The 27,266-nt window shown below is 35.5% G+C and overlaps 2 protein-coding genes across 2 annotated transcripts; both read left to right on the forward strand.

Annotated features, from left to right (window-relative positions):
• Window positions 20,388-22,957, forward strand: LOC107620795 (protein FAR-RED IMPAIRED RESPONSE 1-like). Its single transcript, XM_016322915.1, has 4 exons — window positions 20,388-20,582; window positions 21,730-21,789; window positions 21,893-22,629; window positions 22,726-22,957. Exons 1-4 carry the CDS (start codon window positions 20,388-20,390, stop codon window positions 22,955-22,957), a joined length of 1,224 nt encoding a protein of 407 aa, XP_016178401.1.
• On the forward strand, window positions 22,964-24,295 carry LOC107620796 (protein FAR1-RELATED SEQUENCE 6-like). Its single transcript, XM_016322916.1, has 3 exons — window positions 22,964-23,126; window positions 23,349-23,421; window positions 23,518-24,295. Exons 1-3 carry the CDS (start codon window positions 22,964-22,966, stop codon window positions 24,293-24,295), a joined length of 1,014 nt encoding a protein of 337 aa, XP_016178402.1.

Raw genomic sequence — 27,266 nt, forward strand, 5'->3', positions numbered from 1 at the left:
ACGCATCGGCACACAGACGCGGCAACGACAAGCCCAGTAACACGGCGGCTCCCATTCGCGCGTCCTCGACGAGTTCTCTCCTTCCTTCTTTGGTCCGACTACAATGAACTCCACGGCGGCGGTGGCTGAAACGAACGACGACGGCGACAAACCTGGTGGCGCACAGTAGCTCGACGGCGGTGCATGTCCTTTCCTCTGTGCGATTCTGATTCGGCCTCCCTTTCCTACGCAACATGACATCTCCCCTCCTCTGGTTCGTGTGACGGCGGCAATAGCATGGGTTCGACAGTGTCTGGCGACTCCATAAATGGCGATGGCGAGACATGGATGAACAACGACGATAGCAAAGCAAGCTTGGCAGCAGGGCATGGCGGCGCAGCTAGTTCCTCTTCCTCTGTTCACGTCACAGCCGTTTCTTCCCTTTTACATCTATTCTCTGTGTGTGTCATGTCTATGAGTGCAGGGAAGTGTGTGGCTAAGGAAGAAGGGAAAAGGGGGGGGGATGGCAACTAGGTTTAGGAAAATTAGGGTTGTGTTTTGGGGATTTAGGGTTTTAATTTGGGAATTAGGGTTTTGTGTATGAAATTGGAGATTTTAAGTTAATCTGAAATATAATTAAATCTCTAAAATTACTCTAAAATATTATTTATTGTATCAAAATACTCAATTCAATAATTATAAAATCAGATAAAACCTTAAATTACTTTAAACTCAATTAGTCAAATTTTACTTTAATTATCTTTAATAAAATAATTTCTAAGATTAAAATACTTAATGAATAAATAAATCAAAATTAACTCTTAATAAGATTTTCTAAAATTATGGGTCTTACGATAACGGCCTTTCATTGCTATGTAATAAAAAAAGAGTCAAACTCGTTGATTGGAACGAAAATTATCAATGCAAAAACTGGCCAAAAAGTAATTGTTATAATTGCCATATGCTTATTGTCTATTTGTCAAATAAATAATTGATATTAGTATTTTATTTTACTGTTGAAAGAAAGAATTATTATGTGAATCATTCGAAGAAGAAGCACCCCCAATAACAAGGTATAGTATAGAGCACGATACAAGAGTCAGGTTTAGTCAATAACGACTTAATATATTTAAAACGATGGGTTTTATGAGAAGCACCACCAAGGTACCAAGTATTAATTCAAAGTTGAAACTGCTTATAATTGAATCTGAAAATTGTGGGCAGGTGGTTTTGGTAAAGCTTAAGAATGTGGCATCTTGATAGTGAAATCGGGTCTCATTGTTACAGTGAGTTGATATATTTTGGTACGGTGTTACCTAGTTTCAGTTTTCACAAACATATTAGTTTATTGGTATTTACTCGTTATAGTAGGAGTTAGTTATTAGTTAAAGACACGGGCAGTGTATTAAGTTTGTTATTCTATTATTTAATTAGTAGTTGAGATTGATTGTAACATGATAATATAAAGTGCTAGTACTTACTCAATTGTAGATTTTTTCCAATTTATTTGCAATGTACATTGTACAATAAGAATTTAGAAATTTACATTTACTCTCTCCTTTCCATTGTTCTCACTCTCTCCCATCATCATAGCTAAAACTTGAACAAACTCAGAACATAGATTTTGTACGTGGTACGGTGAGCATAGAGAGCATTAAGCTTAGAAAATCAATTCGAAGCAGCTGTCAACCAGTTCCATGAATTTCCACTACCTTCTTTCACTTCACAATCCTTCCTCTCTCACATCTCCTTCGTCGAATCTCAATCTTCTCCAAATCTCAATCTATATTCCTCTTCCTTTAAATTCATACCACAGTGTTTGATGAGAAGTTAATTTGTGAAATTAATATTGATGAATAATACAACTGTTCCAATCAATGAGTGTTGAGTAAGAAGTTTTGAATCACTCATTATTCTGGATTCATTGATCTTTCAGTAATGACAAAAATGATGAACAAATTTTTGGATGGAAGCTCCAATAATCAGAGCAACATAGATCAGATGGACGTGCACACATTAGCAAACCTTCTGAATCAATTGATGAATCTCCAATCTCAATTGGCGAAGAATAACATGAGCCATATGCAAGATCCATGAAGCCCCTATTTCATTTATCTTGGAGAAAATTTAGGTACACCTATCACCTTAGAGATCCTTACACCTGATAAATACAATAATTGGAGTTATGTCATGTTATTTGCCCTAAAATAGAAAAATAAACTTAAATTCATTGATGGAACTATAAGAAAACTTGAGAAAAATGAAGTGGAATTTGAAGCATTAGAAAGATGTAATGATTTTATTGTTTCTTGGATCAACATTTCTCAGTCCTAGAATTGATGAGTGTAATATAAAATAACATTGTTGTTGTTCTGTGGGAGGATTTAAAACACAGATATTATCAGGGGGACATTTTAGAATTGTAGAATTACAAGATGAACTTTTTCCATAAAGTAAGATGGCTTGAATGTCATAAGTTATTTCACAAGATTTGAGCAAATATCCGAGGAATTGAACAACTTCAGGTCAATCCCAAATTGTATAGGATGTGCAGCATCATGCTACTGTGGTTTGCCAAAGATGAGAGAGTATAGAGATGAAGATCAAGTGATAAGGTTTCTAAGAGGCTTAAACGAGTAATATTCCACATTAAGGTCGCAGATTATGTTCATGGCAAAAGTCTTTTCTATGTTGATTCAACAAGAAAGACAACTTACAATAGACAATGCACGAATGTTGTTCAATTTGTCTCAAATCAAGTCCTCACGACTACCGAATTTTTCAAGCAATAAAGGCCGAGGACTGCTTATGCTTCATTGAGGTGATAGTTCAATACGAGCAAAGAGTTGCTTGAATGGGGCTAAAGGGTCTCTGCTGTTACCTGCGTTCTTCACGGCTAACTGATGTTAACCTATGGGCTCTTTCATGTTCGCACTTTCAGGTCAAAGCACTTACAAGGACCTTAATCTAGATTCAAAACCACATGAGTCTAGAATAAGCATTCCAAGCCCAATCACGAGCCCTTACTAAAGAGTTCGGTCCACTCAGGTTGAAGCCCCTTCTAGTGAGCAACCGAGACAACCAAGAACCTGGTACAGGAAGCCTACCCTCTCGGGTAGATAGGGTCCATCACAGGCCTCGAATCTATCCAACGGCCGAAGATTTCTTAGTTACATCCAAGAAATTAGATCATAGCTAGAGCTAGAGAGTGGCCCCTTTCAAACCAGAGTGTCTTCACTAGGGGTAATTCATCGGCGGGGCAAGGAATGGGAAGGATATTTTTCCATTACCAAAGAGCCACAAAGGCAGATTAATAGCCGTCGGAATCCAACAAAGCAGTGTAGGATTAGGATAAATAGCTCCTAAATTCACTAACCCAGGAAGAGGGTGTGGCATAGCTTTTCAAGGTGGCAAAGATAGAGGAGTCAAGACGATGTGCTCCTACTGTAACAAATAAGGTCACATTGAAGTGTGTGCTACAAAAAGCATGTGTTTCCTACCCTCCCCCTATTTAAGGCAAAAACAGCAACATGGCACAACAATTAACCATTTGTTCACTTAGAAAATTGATGAAAACACCAGTAACAAACAACCTCAATTATTTTCAAGAGAACAATGGAATCACAAGCTCTAAACTAACTCTTGAGTAGAGATCAACCTTTTGTTGGAACTTCTCAAAAGTAAAAAGAGCCAATAGCAACCTCATAATACAAATCAGGTCCTCACCGATTTAATTCAAACTTCCACTTTAGATAAAGTGATTTTACTATAATTAAATGCAAACTAACGAACATTTTAGCTCCAAAATTTGCGATGTGGGTTATTGACCCGTGTGCAACTGATCATGTTACTTTTAATTTAAATGATTTTCAAAATTTTCAATGAATTGATCCAATAAATGTAAAGCTGCCAAATAGAACCACAACAGTTAGCAACACTATTAGCACCATTACATTTTTAACATATTTTTTCTTCAAATATTTTATATATTCTAAGCTTTGACTACAAACTAATTTTCAGTTTTAAAATTAACCTCTAATTTACACCGTCCATTGGTGATCAATGATGAGCATTATGAGATATAGGATCAATCTACATTAAAGATTACTGGAATTAGTAAATGTGGAGAAGGGTTATATACAATGAATAGAGAGGTAGAAAATTTTCAACAAAATTCAATAAAAGAGGCTCACCTAGTAGAAGTAAATCAACATATAACATCATCCATTACTAGCACCAATAACATCAACATTTGGTATCTTAGGTTAGGTTATTTACCATGCATACGTTTAGCATCCTGAAAAAGGATCATCCATACATACAATGCAATGATAAAAAATTGCTTTGTAAATCTTGTCAACTAGCGAAATAGAAACAGTTACCCTTTGATTACAGCGATATTATAGTTGATAAATTCATATTTTATGATAATTTTTTTAATGAAAATAGTGGAATTTAATAACCTAACTTACACTTATTCATTAAAAATGCATACCTTTTTGAATTTTTTCCTAATTGTTCTTAATTTATTAAAATATGGCTTTTAGGCCTTTAAAATTGTTTAATTAATTTTACTTTTATTCTATTCAATGCCTTGATATGTTTGTTTAAGTTGTTTAAGGTTTAAGAGGAAAGGATGACTTAAAACAAATGAAAGAAAACCATGCAAAAGTGGAGATTTCATGAACAAATGAAGATTGGAAGAAGCTGCAAGAATGCGTACGCATGGTGCGTACGTACGCACTAAATCCAATGTGTGTCTCAATTAAAATAGCACGTGACTCGCGATTTTTTGCCCATTCTTGGCCAAATCTAACACATTTCTGAAGCTATTGAAGCAAGGAATGAAGGGGGCAAGCCACACTCATACACACTTCATCCATTTTACATTTTCTAAGTTTTTAGTTAATAGTTTTAGTGAGAGAAACTCTAACTTCTCTTTAGGTTTTCTAATTTTCTTCTCAATTTTATCTCGTTTTAGATTTTAATCTTGTTTAGTTGTAGTTTTGTCCTTAATTTCTTGTTCTTCTACACTAGTTTTGTTTAGAGTTTCTTGTTGAGTTACTTTACTTCATTTTATATGAACTTTGTGAATTTCAATTTCTATTAATGAATTGATGTTTTTATGCTTTATTTATATTTGTTGAAGTTGTTGATATTGAATACTTGTAGTGGATAGTTATAGATTTTATTAATTCTTGTAATTTATGATTTTTTTAGAATACCAAGTGTTTCATAAAATGTTTGCTTTGATTATGGAGTAGATTTTCTAATTCTTGGCTTGGGGTTAAGTACTTGAGTGACCTTGAGTTATTAATGTCCAACAGAGATTGGTAATTTAAGGTTGTTAGTTGATTTTGTTCTCACTATTGCTAACTTTTTACTAAATTCAGTTGGTAAGTTGCTGAGGATTTATGAATTAAAATTAATTATGCCTACTTAACTTTTTTTCACGTTTAGAGGTTGATGAAGTGGGACTAACTCTTCCTAATTATCATGTTAACTCTTCATAATTATCATGTTTGTGGTTGATGACAAGGATAGGAATCCTAAACTTTCAACCCTAGCCAAGATGCTTTAAATAGTTGAATTTCATCCCTTTTATTACTCATTTTCTTTAATATTTTATAGTTTGATCTAATTGCTTATTAGTGTAGTTATCTTTAATTGTTTCTTTCTTATAGCATGTTAGCTTTGTTGAAAATTCTTAAATTTCCTTAATTCAAAGACCATCCACATTAAACCATTGAAAAAGATGTCTAAAAGTAGAAGCGTACCTGAATTCGTCAGTATAATTGAAAGAGTTTAGTTCTTTAATTTTCTTCAACCAAATCCTTCTGTATCTCTAATAGGATTGAATGAAACTCTTCTGATGAAAAAAGAATTACGGAGGCGGCTTCTGTAGTATCATCCGTGTACGCGAGCTTAGGTATAGGAAATGGTTGTCGTGTATGCACGCCTTCCGTCACGTACGCATGCATGTAAAAATAAAATTTTCACGTACGCATGGCCTGTTCGCGTACGCATGTCTCCAAATTTTTAGAAAAAACTATTTTACTGCAGAATTTAGTTTTTTACATCAAACTTCAAATGCGCATAACTTTTTCATTAAAAACCATTTTTCATCCATTCTTTGAACGGCATAAACTACACGAACCCAATTTTCATTCAAAACAAATTTCACACAATTTAGGGGTCTGAAAACCAAGTTATAGCCCATTGAAATTTGTCAAAAATAAGTTTTTACCAAAACTTGCAAAATCCTATAGTTTTCAAAACACTCAACCCAAAGCCAAACTAACCATACTCAAAACATTCCTCAATCATTTCTCAAGAATTCAATTAAACACCTAAATCATTCAACTCTCACCTCATCAACTCATTCAACAATTTCCAATCCAAACTAAATCACACCAATACTCATCAATTCTCATCAACATCAATAACATCATCATATTCATTATACACCAATTTCATTCACATACTCATCAATATTCGTCATCAATCTATAACATCATGCAAACTCATTCAATCTCCGTTTCAAACATTCTCATATCACACACATTTACAATTCTCAATAATAATTCAATCATTCATACAAATTCAACCTATTTTAAGGCAACTAGCTTAAGTCTCACACAACATTACATATTAACTAAAGAAAACTGAAACCATATCTTAGCCGATTTTCTTCCAAGCTTGGAACACCATAAAAAACCTTACACAAAAGCTTCCAATCCTTCAAACCGAAATCACAAACTCAGCCACCAAAAACTCAACTTCAACCACTCTAAAATTGCCAATTTTAAGCTCCAAACAACATCAATTTCAAGCTAGATCATACAAATTACCACAATCAATACTAGAATTCACAAAATCAATAAACCACAAAATTTTTGAGTCTTCTTATCTTAACTACTGGTGATTAGAGTAAAGCCTAACAATAATTCAATACTAGATAACATCTCAACAACCAAAATCACAAAATTTTCTCAATAACCAAATCCAAAATTGCAAAAATGTATAGAGAGAATAACTGGACAACAAATACAAAGTTTCTTACTAATTTGTTTGGATAGAATTGAAGAGCTCGCCGAGACAAATGCGTGGTCATAAATGGCATGCCAAACGGAGCACCAAATCAAAATTTATGATCCAAAGAAGATGAAAGTAAATAGTGCTCTCTCTAAGATTCTTCCTCTCCAATCTCAGTTGCACTCTCCCTCTCAACTGATGGAATGAGGCCGACATGCCTCATTAAAGTGCTTATATATGTTGGGCTTGGGCCCAACGTGGGCATGATCCAATCAGGTTGCATTTTTGGTTCGTTTGGCCCAACCTCAAGCCAAACCTTTAGAATAAGTGTCCGATTTTCAAATCTAAATTATTTCTCTAAGTATTTCTATTGTTTTTATTTTCTCATACGTAGTATCGGACAGACTTAGGTTGGTACTGCTGGCTAAATTATCAGTACGCATTTTTACGTATTTTTTGCTGAAAATTATATTTTCCTACTAAAAAAAATCCGTTGAATTCAAATATCACCTTTAAATTTTTAAATTAATATTTCTAAATTTTTCAACCTATTCTGGACATTTAAATTATTATTTTATTCTAATAAAAAATACTAATAAATTTTTGGTTCTTACATGATTCTCCTTCTATTATAAGATATCTAGAGATACAAATGGAAGTGTATTTAAAGCTCAAATTGCATATTGTCACTTTAATGAGACAATATTTCTAACAGTAGGAAAGAGAATAAACATCCAGTAAATTAAAGGAGCTAAGTTGAGTGCATTATCATTGATACATTTGAATCCTCGATCAAGGCAATGTGAACTAGAAGTTCAAAAGATTATACATTTTGCAGAATTGCTTGATGAATTTTCTAATACAAAAAGAATAACAAAATTCAATATACTAGCTAAAAATAAATCAATTCAAATTGATATTTCTATTGAACAAATGGTCAATAATGTAAACACATGCCAAAAGTATGGTAGATTAGTTAGTTCTAAAAATAAAAATACTCAAAAGAAGAAGGGCAAACTATGGTAATGAGGCAAATACTCTTCTTGTTGAGAAGGACAAAGATATAGTTGGGATATCTGAAGTTGTCCAAAGTCATGACATAATTGAAACATCAAAAGATGTTTGGGTACATGAAAATTGTCAAAATGATGAGATTTAAATAAACTATGTCTTTACGTGAGAAAAGTAGAACTGAAGAGAAATAACTGTCAACGATATATTTGCATATAATGTACCACTAAATATTATGCATGAAATGAAGATCCTGAACAAAACACTATAGAATAATGTCGACGAAGAGATTGATTAGCAAAAATAGAAAGAAGTCTTGAAAAATGAGTTAGACTCACTTAAAAAATGTGAAATCTTTAGACTGTAGTCTGAACACCAAAAGGTGTGAAACCTGTTGGATACAAATTGGTATTTGTGAGAAAACAAAATGAGAATAATGTAATTGTACGCTACAAAGCTCGACTTGTAGCACAAGGTTTCTCACAAAAACTGGTATAGACTACAAGGAGACATACTCTCATGTTGATGGAATTATTTTGAGATATTTGATTAACTTATCTGCATATCATAACCTAAATATGCATCTAATGGATTTGATCATGGCTATCTATATGGATCTTTAGATTGTGATATCTATATAAGATTCCCTGAATGATTAAAGATATCTAAATCATCCAAAGGAAGTTCTCAAGGCTTATTCTCGGTTAAGATGCAACGCTATATATATGGTTTAAAGCAATTTGGACAGATATCGTATAACTGTCTTACAAAATATTTAATGAAAATGAGATTCAAAATCAAAGTGATCGAATGATTTAAAATCTGGTATATAAAATTGAAATGCATTGATTTTAAAATCTTGTATGATGTTACCAATAGGGGAGAGACCGTACTCTTTTTTCTAATTAGGTTTTTATTCCACTGGGTTTTTTTTAATGAGGTTTTTTAACGAGACAGTTCTCATTACAAAGGATATTGTACTTTTTCCCGCTTTAGTTAGGTTTTTATTATTCCATAGAATTTTTTTTGACAAGATTTTTAACAAGGCATATCTTTAATAGAGATCCATGAAAGAGAATTGTAAACATTTGGATGTCCTACCATTAATTGGGATTAGAGCACTAAATTTCCTAATGAAGCATTAATCCTTGTAAAGTAGAGCATTATTATCTAAAGGTAAAATTAGTAGGTTTAGTAATTGAACTTTTAACCTCTATAAATACCGAAACTCCAAACTTCATAAAATAAAAAACATACATAACATAGCTGCGTAATTCAAGTAGGCATTTAACTCCTTTGAGAGAACATTATGTATGCAATGTTATTGTGTATGTGTTAAGTTATATTGAGTGACACATATTGAGAATTAATAACAAAATTTGAGTTAAAATCTATTTTGGTCCCTGAAATTTCAACTCGGCCTCAATTTCGACCATAAAATTTCAATTTACCCAATTGTAACCCCCAAATATTAAACCGTAGCTCACGTTTGCCCCTAGAGTGATCTCCATTAACAAAGCACTGATGTGACTGTTAAGTGGGTAAGGTGTGTTTTCATATGGTTTCAAATTGCCATGTGAAAGGGTAATAGATACATGATGTGGCAATATTTTAAATAACCCAAATAAACCCTCCAAAAGAGAATTAAAATCCTTAATTACACCTCCATTTTCAACCTTGTTGGGAAGATGATAGGTTCAGATAGCCAAGCTTCAGGACCTCTGTGAGGTCACATTCCCATGACGCCTTTGTGAGAACCTTAATCATGGTAGATTGTCATTAGTGTAGGTGTGAGTTAACTTTCTTGCAATGCACCATTCATATAATTAAGAATCAAACTACACTGTACAAATCAAACTATAAAGTTCTCTAAAATCTCAAAATTCAAATTTGGCTCCAATTCAAGAGCCTCTTTATAAGCCTTTGTCCTCTATTTTCTTCTTATATCATTGTTCTAACAGACACCTCCTCTTGCATTCTTCGGATTCAGCTAGGGGTAGAAAAACGGGTCGAACCCGCCAAATCAAACCACCAAAACTGCCAAAAGGCGGGTCGGGACGAGATTTTGAACCCGCCAAATTTTAAAAACCCGCCAAAATCACGGGCCAAGGCGAGGGAGAGGGGGCGGGCTGGCCTGACGGGATGCCATCTTGTTTTTTTAAGGGTATTTTTGTAAATTTACAAATGGTATAAATAGTTTTTTGAATAGAAAATTAGGTTTTCCTTCCCACAAACAACAGCCAACCCTAACCCTTCCCTGACCCTGAGACCCTAACCCTCAGCTTCAGCCTTCAGCAACTCATCGTCATCGGTCTCCCCATTGTCGGTCTCTGTCTCATCTCGTCAGTCCTCACCAAATCGAAGTCCCAGTGGTGTTATCTCGTCTTGCTTCTACTATGCCCTTTGCTCCTCTCTCCTCCTTTACCTCTCGGGCCTCGGTGGTTCTATGTCCCGCAGATTCCCGCCGGCGCTCCTCTCTCCTCTTCTGCCTCTCGGCGGCTGTGATTCAGTAAGTGAAGATTTTTATTTTCTTTTGTTTTTTTTTAAGTAAGAAATTGTGATTACAGTTTACCTATCGTTTGTTTTTGTTATGGCTCTATCATATATTCATATGTTTGTGGTTGAGGACAGCTTCTTTCATGCTTTTGAAAATTTTCTTGAGTCATTACCATACATATATGAGTTCTGTCAAAGTCATAATACATCTACCTAAGTTCGTCACACTGAAACAGATTAAAAATCTACCATCATGTGGAATTGAGATGATAAATTTTTAATAAGAGCAATTGATTAAAATTTAAGTTAACTGTTGATAATTTCATGATTAAAATGATAGTCATAGTCACTATTTAAGAATTTTGGTGAGACAATGTGATAAACCCCAATTTTGTAGTTTATCTTGTGTTGAATTTAGGGAATTTTATCAATTTATCTCACATTTATTCAATGAAATAGCATAGTTTCATGAATTTCTCCTAATTGTGCTTAATGGTTAAAAACATGCTTTTTGGGCCTTTAAATTGCTAAATTTAATTCACTTTAATTCTATTTGATGCCTTGATATGTTTGTTGAGTGATTTCAGGTTCATAAGGCAAGGATTGGGTGAAAGAAGTAAAGAGAAAAGCATGTAAAGTGGAGAATTCATGAAGAAATGAGCATTTGGAGGACTCATGACCACGCGCGCGCGTCATTCACGCATAGGCATGAGATAGGATTTTGCCAAGCGACGTGCACGTGTCACCCACGCATACGCGTGAGCAGGGAATTTGCAAGGCGACACGCACGCGTGACGTTGGTCACATGACCTCATTAAAGGCAATACGCTGGGGGCGATTTCTGAGCCATCTAGGCCCAAATCCAACTCATTTCTGAGGCTATTTGATACAGAATTCAAGAGGGAATAAGGGGGCAATTAGATTAGCTTAGGATCATGCTTTAGGTAGTTTTCTAGAGAGAGAAGCTCCCTCTTCTCTCTAGAATTAGGGTAGAATTAGGTTAATTCCTCTTAGATCTAGGGTTTAATTATTGTTTTCATCTTGTTTTCTTTGAAATTTCTTGTTTCTACATCTTTATTCTCTTAGTTTACATTGTTAATTTCTCTTTTGAGATACTCTTCTATGTTGATGAACTCTTGTTAATTTCAATTTCATTTAATGCAATTTGATGTTTCTTTGTTTATTGTTGCTCGATTGAGTTATTAGTGTTATTTTCTTGCATTGGGTAGTTATAGAATTTACTATTTCTTGCAATTTACCATGCTTTTATTTTATGCCTTTCAAGTGTTTGACAAAATGTTTGGTTAGATGTTAGAGTACTTTTTTTAGCATTCTTGGCTTGGAAAGAGAAATTGGACAATCTTGAGTCATTAATATCCAATTTAGATTGGTGATCTAGAGTGATTAGTTAGTCTTGTATCCATTAACATTACCTATGAATTGGGATTAACTAGTCATATTTGACTTTCTCTCAATGTGAAGATAACATTATACCTTCTTCCAATGTTAGAGATGACGAAATAGGATTAGCTCTTGTTAACTATTGTGTTACGATTAATGACTAGGATAGAAAGCCTTGATTCTCAATCCTTGCCATGAATGCCTCTTTTTGGCATTTGTTATCTTTAGTTGTTTGCTTTAATTTCTTGCCATTTAATTTCTAGTCTCTTTATCCTCAAACCCCTTGAACCTCATAACCAATAACATGCATACCTCACTGCAATTCCTTTGAGAGACGACCCGAGATCTAATACTCTCGGTTATTATTATTAGTTTGCACTTGTGTCAAACAAAATTAAACTTTGATTGAGTGTTATTTGTCGGTTTGGAGCTATACTTGTAACGAAGTTATTTCCTCTTACTGAGAAGAAATTCCATTACCGACGATTACGCTCTTTCAAGTTTTTGGCGCCGTTGCCAGGGAGTTGCAATGTGTGCTTGTTATTGATTATTGTTCATATGTGAATATTGTGAATAACTTGATTTTTGGTTTGTTTGCTAGTTTTTGCTTATTTTAAGATTTGGTTTCTTTGTTTCTTGTTAGCTTTTGTTTTTATTTTCTCTTTCTACTATGAATTCTCATTACTTTGGCTATGAGTTTGGTTCAAACTATGTTGTAGAAAATTGAAATGAAAGCTTCATTGGAAGTTTGCATCAAAGATTTGGAAATCAAAGATGGGAGGAGCCTCAAGCATATAGACGACCTTCTTAGCAACAACCTTCTCCGGTTTCTTATAGGTATAATCCAACTCGTAATGCATACCAACCTAATGGATGTAGTGACCCTCATTGTGGTTGTTAACCATAACCACCATATACCTATGACCCTCCTCCTCAACATAGCTTTCAACAATCTTACTCACAAGCCTCATACCACCATTCACCTCCATATGATCCTAACCCATATCCACCATACCAACAACTATATGAGCCATACTTAGAGCCACCACCATTCCAACATCAATACTCTCAAGAACCATCAATTCCAGATACACCACCTCCATATCCTTACCAAGATGAACCACCTTCTAATTATGAACCCTTTCCCCCAAACAATGAACCCTTTCTTCCACCACCTCCTTCAATGGATGAAGCTCTCCACACCTTCTTGTAAGAACAACAAAGAGATATTAGCTCTTAAAACCAAAAGCAAGAAGAACATTAAAAGGAGCTAAAGAAAATAGAAATCATGGTGGCTACCATGACTGAAGTGCTAACTGCATGGCCTCCCACTTAAGCTCATACATTCAAGACACTCCCATTGATGAATGTGGAGGATTGACCAAAGAGCATAGTGAGGGAGTGAATTTGGAGCTTCAAGGTGAAGAAGATGAGTTAAAGCAAGAATTACAACAAGAGGAGGAAGTTGAGACAATTGATCCGGAAGGAGTGGTTAAAGAATTAGGAGAGGTTGATTAAGAATTGGACTCAATTATTGATGAGTTCTTGTCCTCACTAACAAATCACCTCGAAGATCCCATTGAACCTTCTTCCATTGATCTTGAAAGCAATGTCAAGGAGGGTGCAAAACCTCCAAAGCATAGAATGAATGATGAAGAATTGGAAGAAGTTGAGCAAGTAACAAATCTTCCTCTTGATGATGATTCCACACCAACACATGGTCCTTTGGTATTTGAGGAGTCTTCTTTCATTAAAATTGAGGTTGATGTTGAGATAAGTTCCACATTACCTCGAAGTTGTGACATGAAGGATGGAGAAGAGCTAGAAGAGGTTGGTGAGGAAGTGATTGAATGTGAAGAACCTTGTCAAGAGGTGAACATGGAAGATGCTTGTCAAGAGGTGGAGGTAACCAAAGAAGAACACAAGGGAGTGGACCTCACATTGTCAAAGTGTAAGGAGGCCTCTCTTCCTAAGTCACCATCATCCTTTACACCATTCAAGTGGGTAAAATTCATATCCCTTAACTTTCTTATTCCACTTGAATATGGTTTGCTTGAGACAGATGGTCAACTTTGGAATCTTTGTGGAATGAAAAGCAAGAAAGAGTTAGTTAGTGGTAGGCACCACAATTCAAGGTTCACTATGGTTGAATCACCAAAATCTAAGTGCAATGGTTGGTGTAGTGCTCCATTGAATGGGTCTAGGAAGGTGTTTGGATGCCTAAATGAGAATTTCAAAGCTAAACCACCCAGATGGAATCATGATGATCAACTTGAAGATGGGTGTGAAAATAAGATTTGGGATCCCGGATTACAAGTTGTGGATCAATTTTGGGAGCTCATGATTTGTGAAGAACTTCACCAAGGTTTAGTGCACTTGGTTGGAAATTCTAACAATCAATGGATGTCCAAGCATTGGTGGAAGTTCATAGATAAATTCAAGCACAAGCCACCTTGATGAGAGCTCCCCATAAGTCCAACTAAGGACAATAAATAAAAGTACTAAGTGGGAGACACCCCACCACGGTAAACTCTTTTCATTTTTTTTCTTTTGTACATATTGGTAAATAGGTTTATTTCATGTTTAGTTTTGTTTGTTTAGTTTATTTGGGAGTCTAGTATGTTAAATAAAGTTTGATGGTATTTTAGTAGTTGTTTGGATGTTTGGAATGCTTGGTTTGGTGCTAGAAATTGGAAAATTTTGAAAAATAGAGCAGCCATCTATGCGTATGCATCTCCCACGCGTACACGTGATCCCAAGTTTCCAACATCCCACGTGTACGCGTCACCCAGGCGTACGCGTGACCTCTAAAATTTTGCAGGTGCAGTACAAAATCCAAAGAGTTGTGCGACAAGCGTGATAAAATTGTGCGTCTATCACAATTTCACTTCACGCGTACGCGTGCTTTATGCGTACGCGTCACCTTCCTCTCTCTTTACTCACGTGTGCACGTCGACGATGCATATGCGTCACACCCTCTTCTCTTCTCTCACGCCTACGCGTGACCCATGCATACGCATCACTGTTTGATTTTGCATATCCCGCGCGTGCCAGCTCGACGCGTACGCATCACACCCTAATTCTGCCAGGCACCCGTACGCGTGATCCCCTGCCCTGTTTCACTCACTTCTTCTCTTCTCTTCTCTCCATTTCTTTTCTTCTTTTTCCTTCTCCTCTTTTTTTTCCCTTCTTCAACCATCATCCAACACTACCAATCACCATTTATCACCATTTCTTTTAGTTAGTTTGTTTGTTAGTTATTAGTTAGTTTAATTTATGTTTAATCTTCTGTTTTTCATGATAAGTGGTGGATTATTAATCTTGTTTACCGTTTATTGCTGCTGATCACTGACATGTTGCTATTTTGGCATCATTGTTGTTGACATTCATTATTGGATTTCATTGTTGAGGTTATATTTTGTTACTTGGTTTTAAGTTTTCATGTTGAACATTTGTGAATACCAAGTACTTATGACATTGCCTTTAAAGCGTTTTAAATCTTTTTGAATTGCATGATTTGGCCACCATGTGATTTGAATTCTCTACTTTGACTAGGCAAATTCTTGTTGGATGTTATGTATTTACCTTAATGCATTGTGTTGCTTGATCATATGCATCCATATGTTATGCTTATGCCTTAATGACATGTTGACCATTAATTGTTTACTTATGTGCTCTACACATACTTAACACTAGTCATTTTGTCATAATGCTTCAATTGTGAAATTGGATTGTAAGCTCACCTAGGGACATCCTTTTGAAATTCTCAAGCTATATGGACCATGCTTGTTATGTGATTGATTCTCACCTTTAGTTCTCTTTTACTACATTGCATAGCAACCATGTTTCCCATTCTATGTCTACTAGGTGATGTAAACCAAAATTCAAAGTGTGTCATCGATTGATGTGTAAGTTTCATATTTCATTTTATTCATTAAGCTTCCTTGCACATTAATCAATGTCCATTCATCATCCATTTCATAATCGCTTAACTCTTGCTTGAATGCTTTCATGCTTCTTCACTACTTGTTTGGTTGATTTGACCTACAAGTTATCTTTAGAGTATCTCAAGTACACTAGAATGAGTGAAATGCACACCTCTTTTGTACAATGTGACATAGCTTTTAAAAATTAGTGTGTGTATTCTAAATCGCATGCAACTTAGAACTCACACACTATTTTTTATCAATGTCACACTAATTCACTCACTTCATTATAGTGATTCTTACCTCATTCTAACGATCCATGCTTCCTTGCTTGTGCATTTACTTGTCTTATTATATCCTGTTTCCTATTGCTCAGGATAATTTGTCATAAACAAAAACAGAAGTGGAAGAAAGAAACGCAGCAACCGGTTGATCCACCAGCTGAAGGTGTCAATCCGGAAAGTCGTCGTACCCTCTTGCTCGTCTTTGAATACACCGAGGACTGATGAATGGAATTTTGATGGTAAAGAATTCACAAATAAAATCTCGTTGCAATATAGTTTCTAAACCAACAATAATCCTTTCATGCAAATATTTGTTTGTCACAAGTAACAAACTCCTAAAATTAATAACTGAAGTATTCAAACCTCGGGTCGTTCTCCCTAGGAATTGCGATAAAGTGTCTTGTTATTGGCCTTGAGGTATGTTTTGGGATTTTTGAGATAAGAAACATGAAATGTAAATGGCAATGAAAATAAACAAACAACTAACAAAGCTCTTGACAAGGTATGAGAACCAGAAGTCCTATCCTAGTTATCCTCCTCAATTGTGATGAGAATTGTCCATTGCTCCCACTTAGTTAACCTCTAACCATGGAGGAAAGTCAAGTGGATGAATTAACTCGAGTCCACAAGTATTAGCCAAATCTAGATGAAAGACTAGCTTTAGTGGCATTCAAATCAATTAGCAACTTCTAATTATCAATCAATAAAGGAATTAGATAACTCAAGAGTCACTGATTACTCTACCTAGGCCAAGAGGAGAAAAGTCTATACTAAAATCCAACCAAGCATTTCATCAAACACTTGGAACGCATAAAAGGAAAGTAAATCTATACTACTCAATTGCAAGGAATTAAACAACAACAAATGAATCATAAATTGCATTAAAAGAGAAATAGAAGAAACAAAAGTGCATCAACATAAAAGTAGAGAATTACAAGAATTAAATGCTAAACTAGAGAGAGGAGAAGTAGAAGAAGAAGAATTACAAAAGGAAAAGTGAATCAAAGCATGAAATTAACTAGATCTAAGAAATTCTATTCTAGATCTAACATAATCCTAATTCTAGAGAGAAGTGAGAGCTTCTCTCTCTAAAACTAACTTTCCCTCCAAAAGTTAAACTAAAACTAACTAAGACCCTAGACATATGATTCCTCTTCAGTCCTTGGGTTAAATAGCATCAGAGATGAGTTGGATTTGGGCCTGGGAAGCCCAAAAATCGCCCCCAACGGATTGCCTTTAAGTGAATCACGTGCGAGCATCGACGCGTACGCGTGGGTCACGTGTACGCGTCACTTGACAATTTCATATCCACGCGTACGCGCCATGTACGCATACACGTCGCCATTCGACGTCACAATTCACGCGTGCACGTCTGCTGCGCGTGCGCGTGTAGTGAATTTCTCCCAATCCTTATTTTTCCATGATTTCTCCACTTTGCATGCTTTTCTCTCCATTCCTTTGACCCATTCCTAGCCTTTTCAACCTGAAATCACTAACACACACATCAATGCATCTAGTGGAATCAAAGGTGAGTTAAGATCAACCAATTAAAGGCCTAAAAAGCATGTTTTCACACTTAAGCACAAATTAGGAGACAATCATGAATCCATGCTATTTCATTGAATAAATATGGGAAAAAGATCATAAAATCCCCTAAAATCACTACAAGATAAACCCTACAAATGGAGTTTATCAAGGACAGTGCAAACTTTTAAGTATGAGGAGGTGGTCCGACTGATCGGCCATTTTTGGGTGACAAATTTCTAATCCCAACATTTTCACATTTCATTTTTAGTTCATTTAGAATTTTTAGTTGCATTCTCTTGTTTTGCATATATAATACAATAATCTTAGTCAAAATAATGAAATTTTCCAAGAAATTTATCTATAGGGTATCCCCATTGATTTGAGAAAAATTTTTTCATTGAACTTGCTTGAATTATATATATTGTGGAACATGTTTTGAGCTAAGAACACATAAGCATATGAGTTTTGAGCCTGATTGTGTGGTTACATCATATAACCACTATTTTCATTCTTGTGTGTATTATTCTTTTTCTATGATTGTAATCTTTGGTTTGTTTAATTCTTTATGTCCATTATTCTGTGTATGAATGCTTTTATATGATTGAGGTCTTCATTTCATTGAGCTCACCTACCCAAATAGACTATCTTTTATCTACCATTGTTAGCCAACTTTGAACCTATTTTAATCCTATTTTGTTTTTAATTTTAGCACATTATAAAAATATTAAAATAATAATATTTTATTCAACTTTTAAAAACTGCATTTTAACCCCTGAACTTTTTGAAAATTGTATTTTGATCCCTTAACTTTTAATATTTGCACTTTGGCTCCTCAACTTTCTATTAATTAACTTTCAACCCTAAAATTTTTAATAATTATATTTTGACCTCAAAATCATCAAAATAACGTTTTCACATCCTTCTAAAAACCCAAAACATTTTTCCAAAAGTTCATCAGATTTCTACTTGATTTTCAGCTAGTTTTTCAATCTTTTCGATAATCGATTTTTACCTGATTTAAACCAAACCAAAGAGCAACGTTTCAGCCATCAAATACACATAAAAAACACATCAAATGTCATGAATTTTATGGCTGGAAAATCACGTTTTCCAGCAGCAACAACAACAACTTCAGAACCATCAAAAACTTGATTTTGAAGCATTAAACAACAAGATCTCATGATCAAACCATCACACAAGCACTCAAAATCAAGCCTCAAGCAACAAGATATGATTTCACACTTCAAGAACACAGCCAATCATTGATTAGTTTATAAAACCTTACCTCTTTTGCTCCATGAAGTGGGCGCTGCTATAGGAAGGCTTTGGTGAGACTGCTCCAGAGGAGCCGCACAGGGCTGGACTGGGAATGTGCTTTCGATGTGGAGCACCAGGACACATGTCTAGGGATTGTTCGTGTGGGAGAGCCACAGACGCGGGTTGGCCACAACAGGATCGAGGTAAGTATGATACCGGATGCGTAGGACGGATTTGTTCTGTGTAGAGCTAGGACCCCGCTTTCGTTTAGGTTACATAACCAAGTTGGGAAATTTAGGACTGGAAAGACTGGACGTAGTTTTAGACTTGGATACGGACTAGGAGTTTAGGCTGATAGGAGTATCTCTTTGGTAACCGGAATTTTCGAGGGTGAAAATTTTGTAAGGTAGGTAGAATGTAGCGACCCTCAATTTAAAAAAAATATAAATACAAATAAGTTATAATTTATTTTATAAAATTAGAGTTCCTTATTTTTAGAAAATTATTTTACTATCAGTAATTGAACTAATTTTATAACAATTTGAATTCAATCAAATTCATATTCTTTTATATATATATATATATATATATTATGATGAAATATTTTACATAATTAAAACTATAATTCACTTATATGTATATCTTAATTTGAGTAATTGATATTTTAATTTAAAAATAGAGTTTAGTTAATAATATTATTATTGAGTTCGATATCCGCCGATATAAGTAAATATCGGTACTCTTTGGTGAGCTTAGCTTTGCTAATGCTTCACTAAATATCTTTCATGCTTAAGTTACTAATATCATTTATATTAGTAACTCATATACATTCAACTTTATATGATTATTATTATTATTAATCATAAAGCATGAAAACAAAAGCGGCTTCGATTATGCATTACGTTGCGCGCGCGCGCACACACACACACACATATATATATCAGCCATTTATCTAATGGAAAGCCGTTGTATACGTATACATATATAGTTATGAGTATCATTAGTCTTATTATATCATTAGCTTTTTATATAATAGTATCATCCGAAGGAATAAGTAACATTTACTTTATTATCATTATTATACTTGCGCAAGTATGAGGAAACAATAGGCTTATTGTACAATGCATATAATGGGGGTTTAATTGAAATTTAAAATAAATAATGGGTTATTAATTAATTTTGTATTATTTCTAATTTGAAATTTAAAACCATTTAGGATTAATCTTAATTATAGATTCAAATCAACTGATTAGGTCAAAACGAGAATCTCCCCGCGTGGTCTCCTCCACGATCACACGGCTGCCCTATGCATATCTTTCCACCTCCCAAAGCAGTCCACTCCCCAGCACTGCCTCCTGTTGATCGGTTTCCTCCTTCATCTACGATCGAACAGTCAACCACCAATAACAATTAACCAACCAGCGCCGCCCTCTCGTCCGCACAGAACGCAGCCGGTTTTGACTCCTTCAAAATGGCAGAATTGCAAGAAGAGCGTGTTTCAAGCAAGGGTCCTCCTTTATGCACATCACCTACCCGAAATTCATTAATGGAGGTAGATATAGTTGAACCGTTAGTATGTGTAGCCTCTAACGTTTCAGAAAATTTATCATACGAACAAGAAAACTTACCCGGCGATGTCGCTGGCCACGGTCACAAGTCGAACAAGGTGAGCAATTAGGATCCTCAAATTCTGCCATGGATGTTTATTTTGCGCTTAATTTTTATGTTTAGTCACAATGTAAATGAGTTCTTTAATTGTATGTTTATTGAAACATGCAATTGTAATCGATCAGTTGAGATGCAACTAAATTTACGTTTGTTTTATATTTAATGGTATGATTATATGCATTGAGGATTAGGTGAAATTAATTAATCATTTCATGCTTATATGATTATATCTAGGAAGCATATTTTCGTACGTGTTTTTGTATAATGGCATCTTTATTTGCTAATCATCCTATTATGGACTTATGTGCTTATATGGATGATGGAATAGCATAATTTAATTTTTTGGTATGCTAATATGAATGCATTTTTATCTGCGTATATTATCCGTACATGATGATCATGCAAGTATGTAAAATAGATAACCATAGGGTGATGCAATAGCTGAATTTGTTTACTGAATTGAAGTGAATGCTACTTGTATTTACAACATGCTAATCATGGAATGCTTATATGAGTGTTTTAATGATGTAATTTTATGCTTATATGCTCACTGCATATTTTTTAGTTATATGCTCATATGCTTCCTGCATATTATTTTAATATTTTTCATGCTTATGGGATTATATGGTTATGTGTATCTTACATGTGCTTATATGGATGATGGGATAACATAATTTAATTTTTTGGTATGCTAATATGAATGCATTTTTATCTATGGTGTGCGTATATTATCCGTACATGATGATCATGCAAGTATGTAAAATAGATAACCATAGGGTGATGCAGTGGCTGAATTTGTTTACTGAATTGAAGTGAATGCTACTTGTATTTGCAACATGCTAACCATGGAATGCTTATATGAGTGTTTTAATGATTTAATTTTATGCTTATATGCTCACTGCATATTTTTTAGTTATATGCTGATATGCGTCCTTCATATTATTTTAATATTTTTCATTCTTATGAGATTATATGGTTATGTGTATCCTACATTTGCATAAATTAACCAATTATATAAAAACAATTCTCTTGGCTTGATTTGTAGCTGTTGTTATATTTTCGGTGATTATTTTAGAGATTTTATTTAAATGAGTTTTGATAAGGATCTTCCTCCTTTTGGTACTCTGTTTGTTTTGGAGCTATAGGTCATGCAGTTGTCGGATGTTACGGATGTTGGAAGTGAAAATATGGAGCTTGGTGATGAGGTATTAGAGTCAAGCTTACTTTTGTGTAGTCATAATGTTCATGTTTGATTTGATAACTAATGGTAATTAATTTTTGGGACTCTCAGATTAATATAAAATACAGTTACCAGATCATGGTTGCCTACAAGAAGACGAGATATCAAGAGTTGGAATGCGGTTTGCTCAGTTACAGATGGCTCATGACTTTTATGTTACATATGCAAAGAAAGCTGGATTTGCAACTAAGATAAGGACAACAACATTTGACAAGAACACCAAGGCTCCCGTTAACCAAGTTATACACTGTAATCACGACAGGATCCGCGAGTCTTGTGTTAAATCACCAATGCAGAAGAATACGATTTCAGCTGCTGGGTGCAAGGCAAGGATATATGTAAAGTTTGATAAAGATTTGCAAGACTGGGTTTTGTTCAAGGTTGACTTGACGTACTCACATCCTTGTTCACCGAGAAAGGCAGTGCACTACCATGAGTATAGGAAGCTGACCATGCATACGAAGTACGTGATCGAAGATAATGATGAGGCTGGGATTCGACCAAATAAGACATTCCTTGCTTTGTCAAATGAGGCTAGTGGCCCCTCTAACTTGGGATTCTTAGAGAAGGATTTAAGAAACTATATAACAGCAAGGCTCCAAACTAGCAACGTGAATGCAGATGTCAGGGAGATGATGAGCTACTTCATGAGAATGAAGGACATCAATCCAAACTTCTTTTACGCGGTGAAGTTGGACGAGGAGTGTAAATTTAAGAGCGCAGTATGGATTGATGCAAGGTGTAGGGCGTCGTATGAATACTATGGAGACGTCGTGTCAGTTGATAGCACGTACAGTACAAATAGGTACGTAGTAGTTAAGTTGGTGTTTTTTCCTTTTCTTGATAAAACGCTATTCGATCGTGATTGGCATTTCTTACTTTTGGTTTGTTTTTCTAGTAGGCATGGATTACCGTTTATGTCGTTTGTTGGGGTCAACCACCATGGTAAGTCGACCCTCCTCGGTTGTGCTTTGTTGGGTAATGAGAAAATCGCAAGTTATGAGTGGGTTTTTAGCCAATGGGTGAAGTGCATGGGAACTGCTCCACAGTGTATCATAACTGATCAATGTCGATCCATTTACTGTGGGATCAAAAATACTTTACCCGACACACGCCACCGGTGGTGCATCTAGCATATTATGAATAAGTTACCTTCCAAGCTTGGGGGTTATCGCCGGTACGGAGCTTTGTATGGTGACCTAAACGACATTGTGTGGAACTCTCAGACCGAGGAGTCATTTGAAGATAAGTGGGCTGATTTTATAGATGAGTACAACTTATATGACAACACATGGCTATCAGGTTTGTTACTATACGATTACTTCACACGCTTTAATTGCAATTAGTTGGCATTTGAATGTTTAGTGTTATCAGTAATTTTGGATGAGAATTATATGGATGTTCATTATAGTATACATTTGGATGTTTAATATATCAGTGATTGTGGATAGTCATTTCTCAGGTGTAGTGATATTTTTGGTGCTAGCTTTCTATACTTAATTTGGGATTATTTATTTCTTGTAGATCTATATGATGACCGACGCATGTGGGTCCCAATATACTTCAAGGGTGAATTTTGGGCAGCAATGCGGAGTACGCAAAGGAGTAAGAGCATGCACGCATTCTACGGTGGATACTTACACAGTAAAACTAGCTTGGTTTAATTTGTTCACGAATATGACAATGTGCTTAGAGTCAAGGAGCAGAAGGAACTGGAGGATGATGCTGCAGACTCGAGGGGGGTAATTCCTTGTGCAACGACCTCGCCTATGGAGAAACAGTTTCAGCAAGAGTATACCACAAGCATTTTTAGGGATGTTCAAATTGAGTTTGTGAAGAAGGCTAACTGCAGAGTTTCTGCAGTTGATGAACAGGGTCCATTGGTCTGCGTGAAGGTGGAAGAGGAAAAACTAGTCAACGATACTATTCTATGCGTTCCGTACGATGTTCACTTTGACCGTTCCACACAGGAGCTTCGTTGTGAGTGCAATCTTTTTGAGAGTTCAGGTGTATTGTGCTGTCACTGCCTTGAAGTTTTCCATTCGTATAAAGTGTACAAAGTACCTTCCAGTTATGTTCTCCCTCGATGGAGCAAGAAGATAAAGCGCAAGCATACGTATGTCAAAAGTATCCATGATGTCAGTCGGTCGGATGAGAGTCATGTTGCATTCAGGGGACTGTGTGCACACTTCTATAATGTTGCTCAAGAGTTCGTCGGTGACGATGATGAAACAGCATTGCTGCATGTTACTTTGGAAGAAACAAGGGCCAAGTTGGCTGCGCACCATCCCAAAATGAGGTCCGAGAGCGTGTCAGATATCCAGACCAACATTGGCTCACAGAGTTCGAACGATGTTGGTGTTGATGACATCCAAGGTCCATCGAAGGTCACCACAAAGGGCAGGCCAAAGAGTAAGAGGCTCGGCTATGCCCTTGAGAAGTCCTTCAAGAATTCAAGACGGAGAAAATAAAAGAATTCATCACCGGTAGATGTTTGGCTTAATCTCAACTTTGTATGTTTATTTAGTATATTACTATCCTAGAACATAACTGTTGGACTTATTCTTTTTTTTTTTGGTTGGTGGTTCGTCCGCACGTATTTCAAGATATAAACCATGGTGCTGTTGCTGGCCTGAATGTTCCCGACCAAGCCGGTGGTTTCATGTCTTTGTCAAGCTCCTTCAACAAAAAGTAGGATTAGTTGGACAAGGTTGTGATGATGTATATTTTCTCATTTCTGTCTTCGTATGGATTCACGTTTGTTTCAAGGTTCTAAGACAGCTGTTGCAAACGTCCACATGTTATTAATTGCAAGAACTCTTTTTGCATTTGTTAGAACGAACCATTTTACTATTTTTATTTTGTGTAGACTTAATGCATAAAGAGTATATTTGATGGTTATTCTATAATTTACGAGATAGTTTAATAAAGTTGTACCTGATTTCTACATGCTTTAATGTATAGTTTTTCGGTATGTAGCTAGTCGTTATAGACATTGTTTTCACGTATTTTTAATGTACTAAAGTGGATGTTCATTTCCATAGGTGATCAGATGTTCATTTTTACTCTCATCATGGATGGTTAGCCGTTAGTATTCGTGTGTGTAGCACTTGGTTGTTATATTTTGATTTTGACCTAGTTAAAGTGGATGTTCGTTATAGTAAGGTATAGGATGTTCAGTTTAGCTATATTGGTGGATGGCTACTGGTCACCTATTTTAGCGTGCACAAATATGGCAACTTTACCAAACAACCTTGATAAATCCGGGATTCTAACATATAAACTAACATAGATAATTTTTAGGTAACATAACCGATTAATCATTGTAATGTAGAAAAATAAAATATGTCATGGAATCAAGTCTTTCTAATGTGACAAAAACAAATCCCTAAGCATGTCATCAGTAAGTAAACTCAGTAGAATCTGGTAGTTCAATTTATTGTAACTAATCCTAAGTAAGCAACTTCTTCCTCCCTTTGCGCATTCCCCCTTCAGTAATCCCTCCGCACGTTCAATCAATGATCGTGTGCTAGGTGCAGTGTATGGTGAACTAACGTCCTTCTTCTTGTTCCGTGGTGCATTGCGACGAACAGGTTTAACCCTTTCATTCAATAATGAAACAAGCTGATGAATCAATGCATTATGTGGGCCACAAATTATGTCTAGCATCAACTCCATCCTGTATGAACTGAGTGAATCCTGTACGTAGATTTATCAGGAGATCTAGTGTTAAGAATCGTTACAGTGATATTTTTACAGCATGAATAATGAGAATTGCGAAAATGTTTATTTAACAAATCACATCCCATTCGTAAAGTTCATGATCTTCTATCCAACTTTCAATGAATTTAATAATGTACATGCCACAGTCAAAGCTACAGGAAAATAAATTACTTTTGCAATTAGGATGAGAACAACTTTTAACATGCTATGCCCAATTATTGAAAGAAATCTAAAGAAGCCTCAAATTTGGGTTATATATTCAGCTCACTTGTTCGGTTGCTTTGGAACCCTAGCGTAGAAACGAGCTGGGCCGTACGGAGTCCGAACGAATCCAGGAATAGCAATGCTTGCCATATCCTCACACAGTCTCTCCTGAAAACCATAGAATGAACATAGTGGAACAACATCCTATTGAATTAAATAACATAGCTGTATATTGAATAAATGAAGTACAGTATCTTACCACATATGCATCGAGTTTATCTCGTTTGTTATCTTCTGGTGCAGAATGCAAACTGTCGAGTATAACTATGCGCTTCGCATTCACCTCAAATGCATATACCCACCAATGGCCCCTCCAACAATAAGAAAATAACCACTTCAGCAAACAGTACATATGACTCAGTTTGTCTCGTGAGTAAACAAAAAGAAAACCCAAAAAAAAAAACTTATTAATCTCCCTCGAGCATTCAATAACCAAACATCCTTGAATTATATGACAACCTAATTCCAACAGCATAGTATGCTAAAGTCATTCAACATAATAACATGGGAAAACCCAATACCAAAGTATGGAAATAAAAACACCCATAAGAAAAATTGGCCACAATGAACCTTGATAAACCCCATTTGCAGGGTTTATCTTGTGTTGGATTTAGAGTATTTTGCTAACCTTTTCTCACATTTAGCCAATGATTTAGCATGATTTTTGTGATCTCTCCCTTATTTGTGTCTAAGTGTAAAAAGTATGCTTTTTGGTCTTTTATTAGACAACTTTAATCTCTTCTTGATTCCATAAGATGCCTTGATGTGTTTGTTAGTAATCTCAGGTTGAAAAAGGGCTAAGGATGAATCAAGGGAGCAAGGAAGGAAGCATGTAAGTGGAGAAGATCATGAAAAGCCAAAAAGTTGAACTCGGCCATGGACGCGCGCGTGCACCAGGCGCTTACGCGCACCTTGCGAAGTCACCCATGGACGCGTACGTGTGCTATGCACGTACGCGTCGGTGCTGATTTATGATTTTTTAATGAAAACGTGGCTAGCGAATTCTTAAGGCCTAAGGGGCCCAATTCAAGCCAACTTTGGCGCCAAAACACTCAAAAGGACCAAGGATTGAAGGGGGAGGGGGATGGTCTATCATAACACACATTAGGCTAGTTTTAGTTTTAGTTTTAGAGAGAGAAACTCTCACTTCTCTCTAGAATTAGGATTAGGATCAGGTTTAGTTCTTAGATCTAGGTTTTAATTCATGCTCTCTTCTACTTCTTCTTCTTAATTCATTGTTGTTACATTCATTATTCTTCCATTGTTGTTATTACTTTCTTCTATTTTGTTTGTAGATCTACTCTTGTTCATTCTATTCTCCTTTAATGCAATTTGAGGTGATTCATGTAGATCTTGTTTTCTTTGATTGTTGTTGTCAATTTCCTACATTCAATTGTTGCTAGATTCTATTCTTGTTATCAATTTACTATGCTTTTCTTTTGTGCGTCCCAAGTG

Source organism: Arachis ipaensis, chromosome B10 (genome assembly GCF_000816755.2).
Source record: "Arachis ipaensis cultivar K30076 chromosome B10, Araip1.1, whole genome shotgun sequence".
In the NCBI taxonomy this organism is placed as follows: domain Eukaryota; kingdom Viridiplantae; phylum Streptophyta; class Magnoliopsida; order Fabales; family Fabaceae; genus Arachis; species Arachis ipaensis.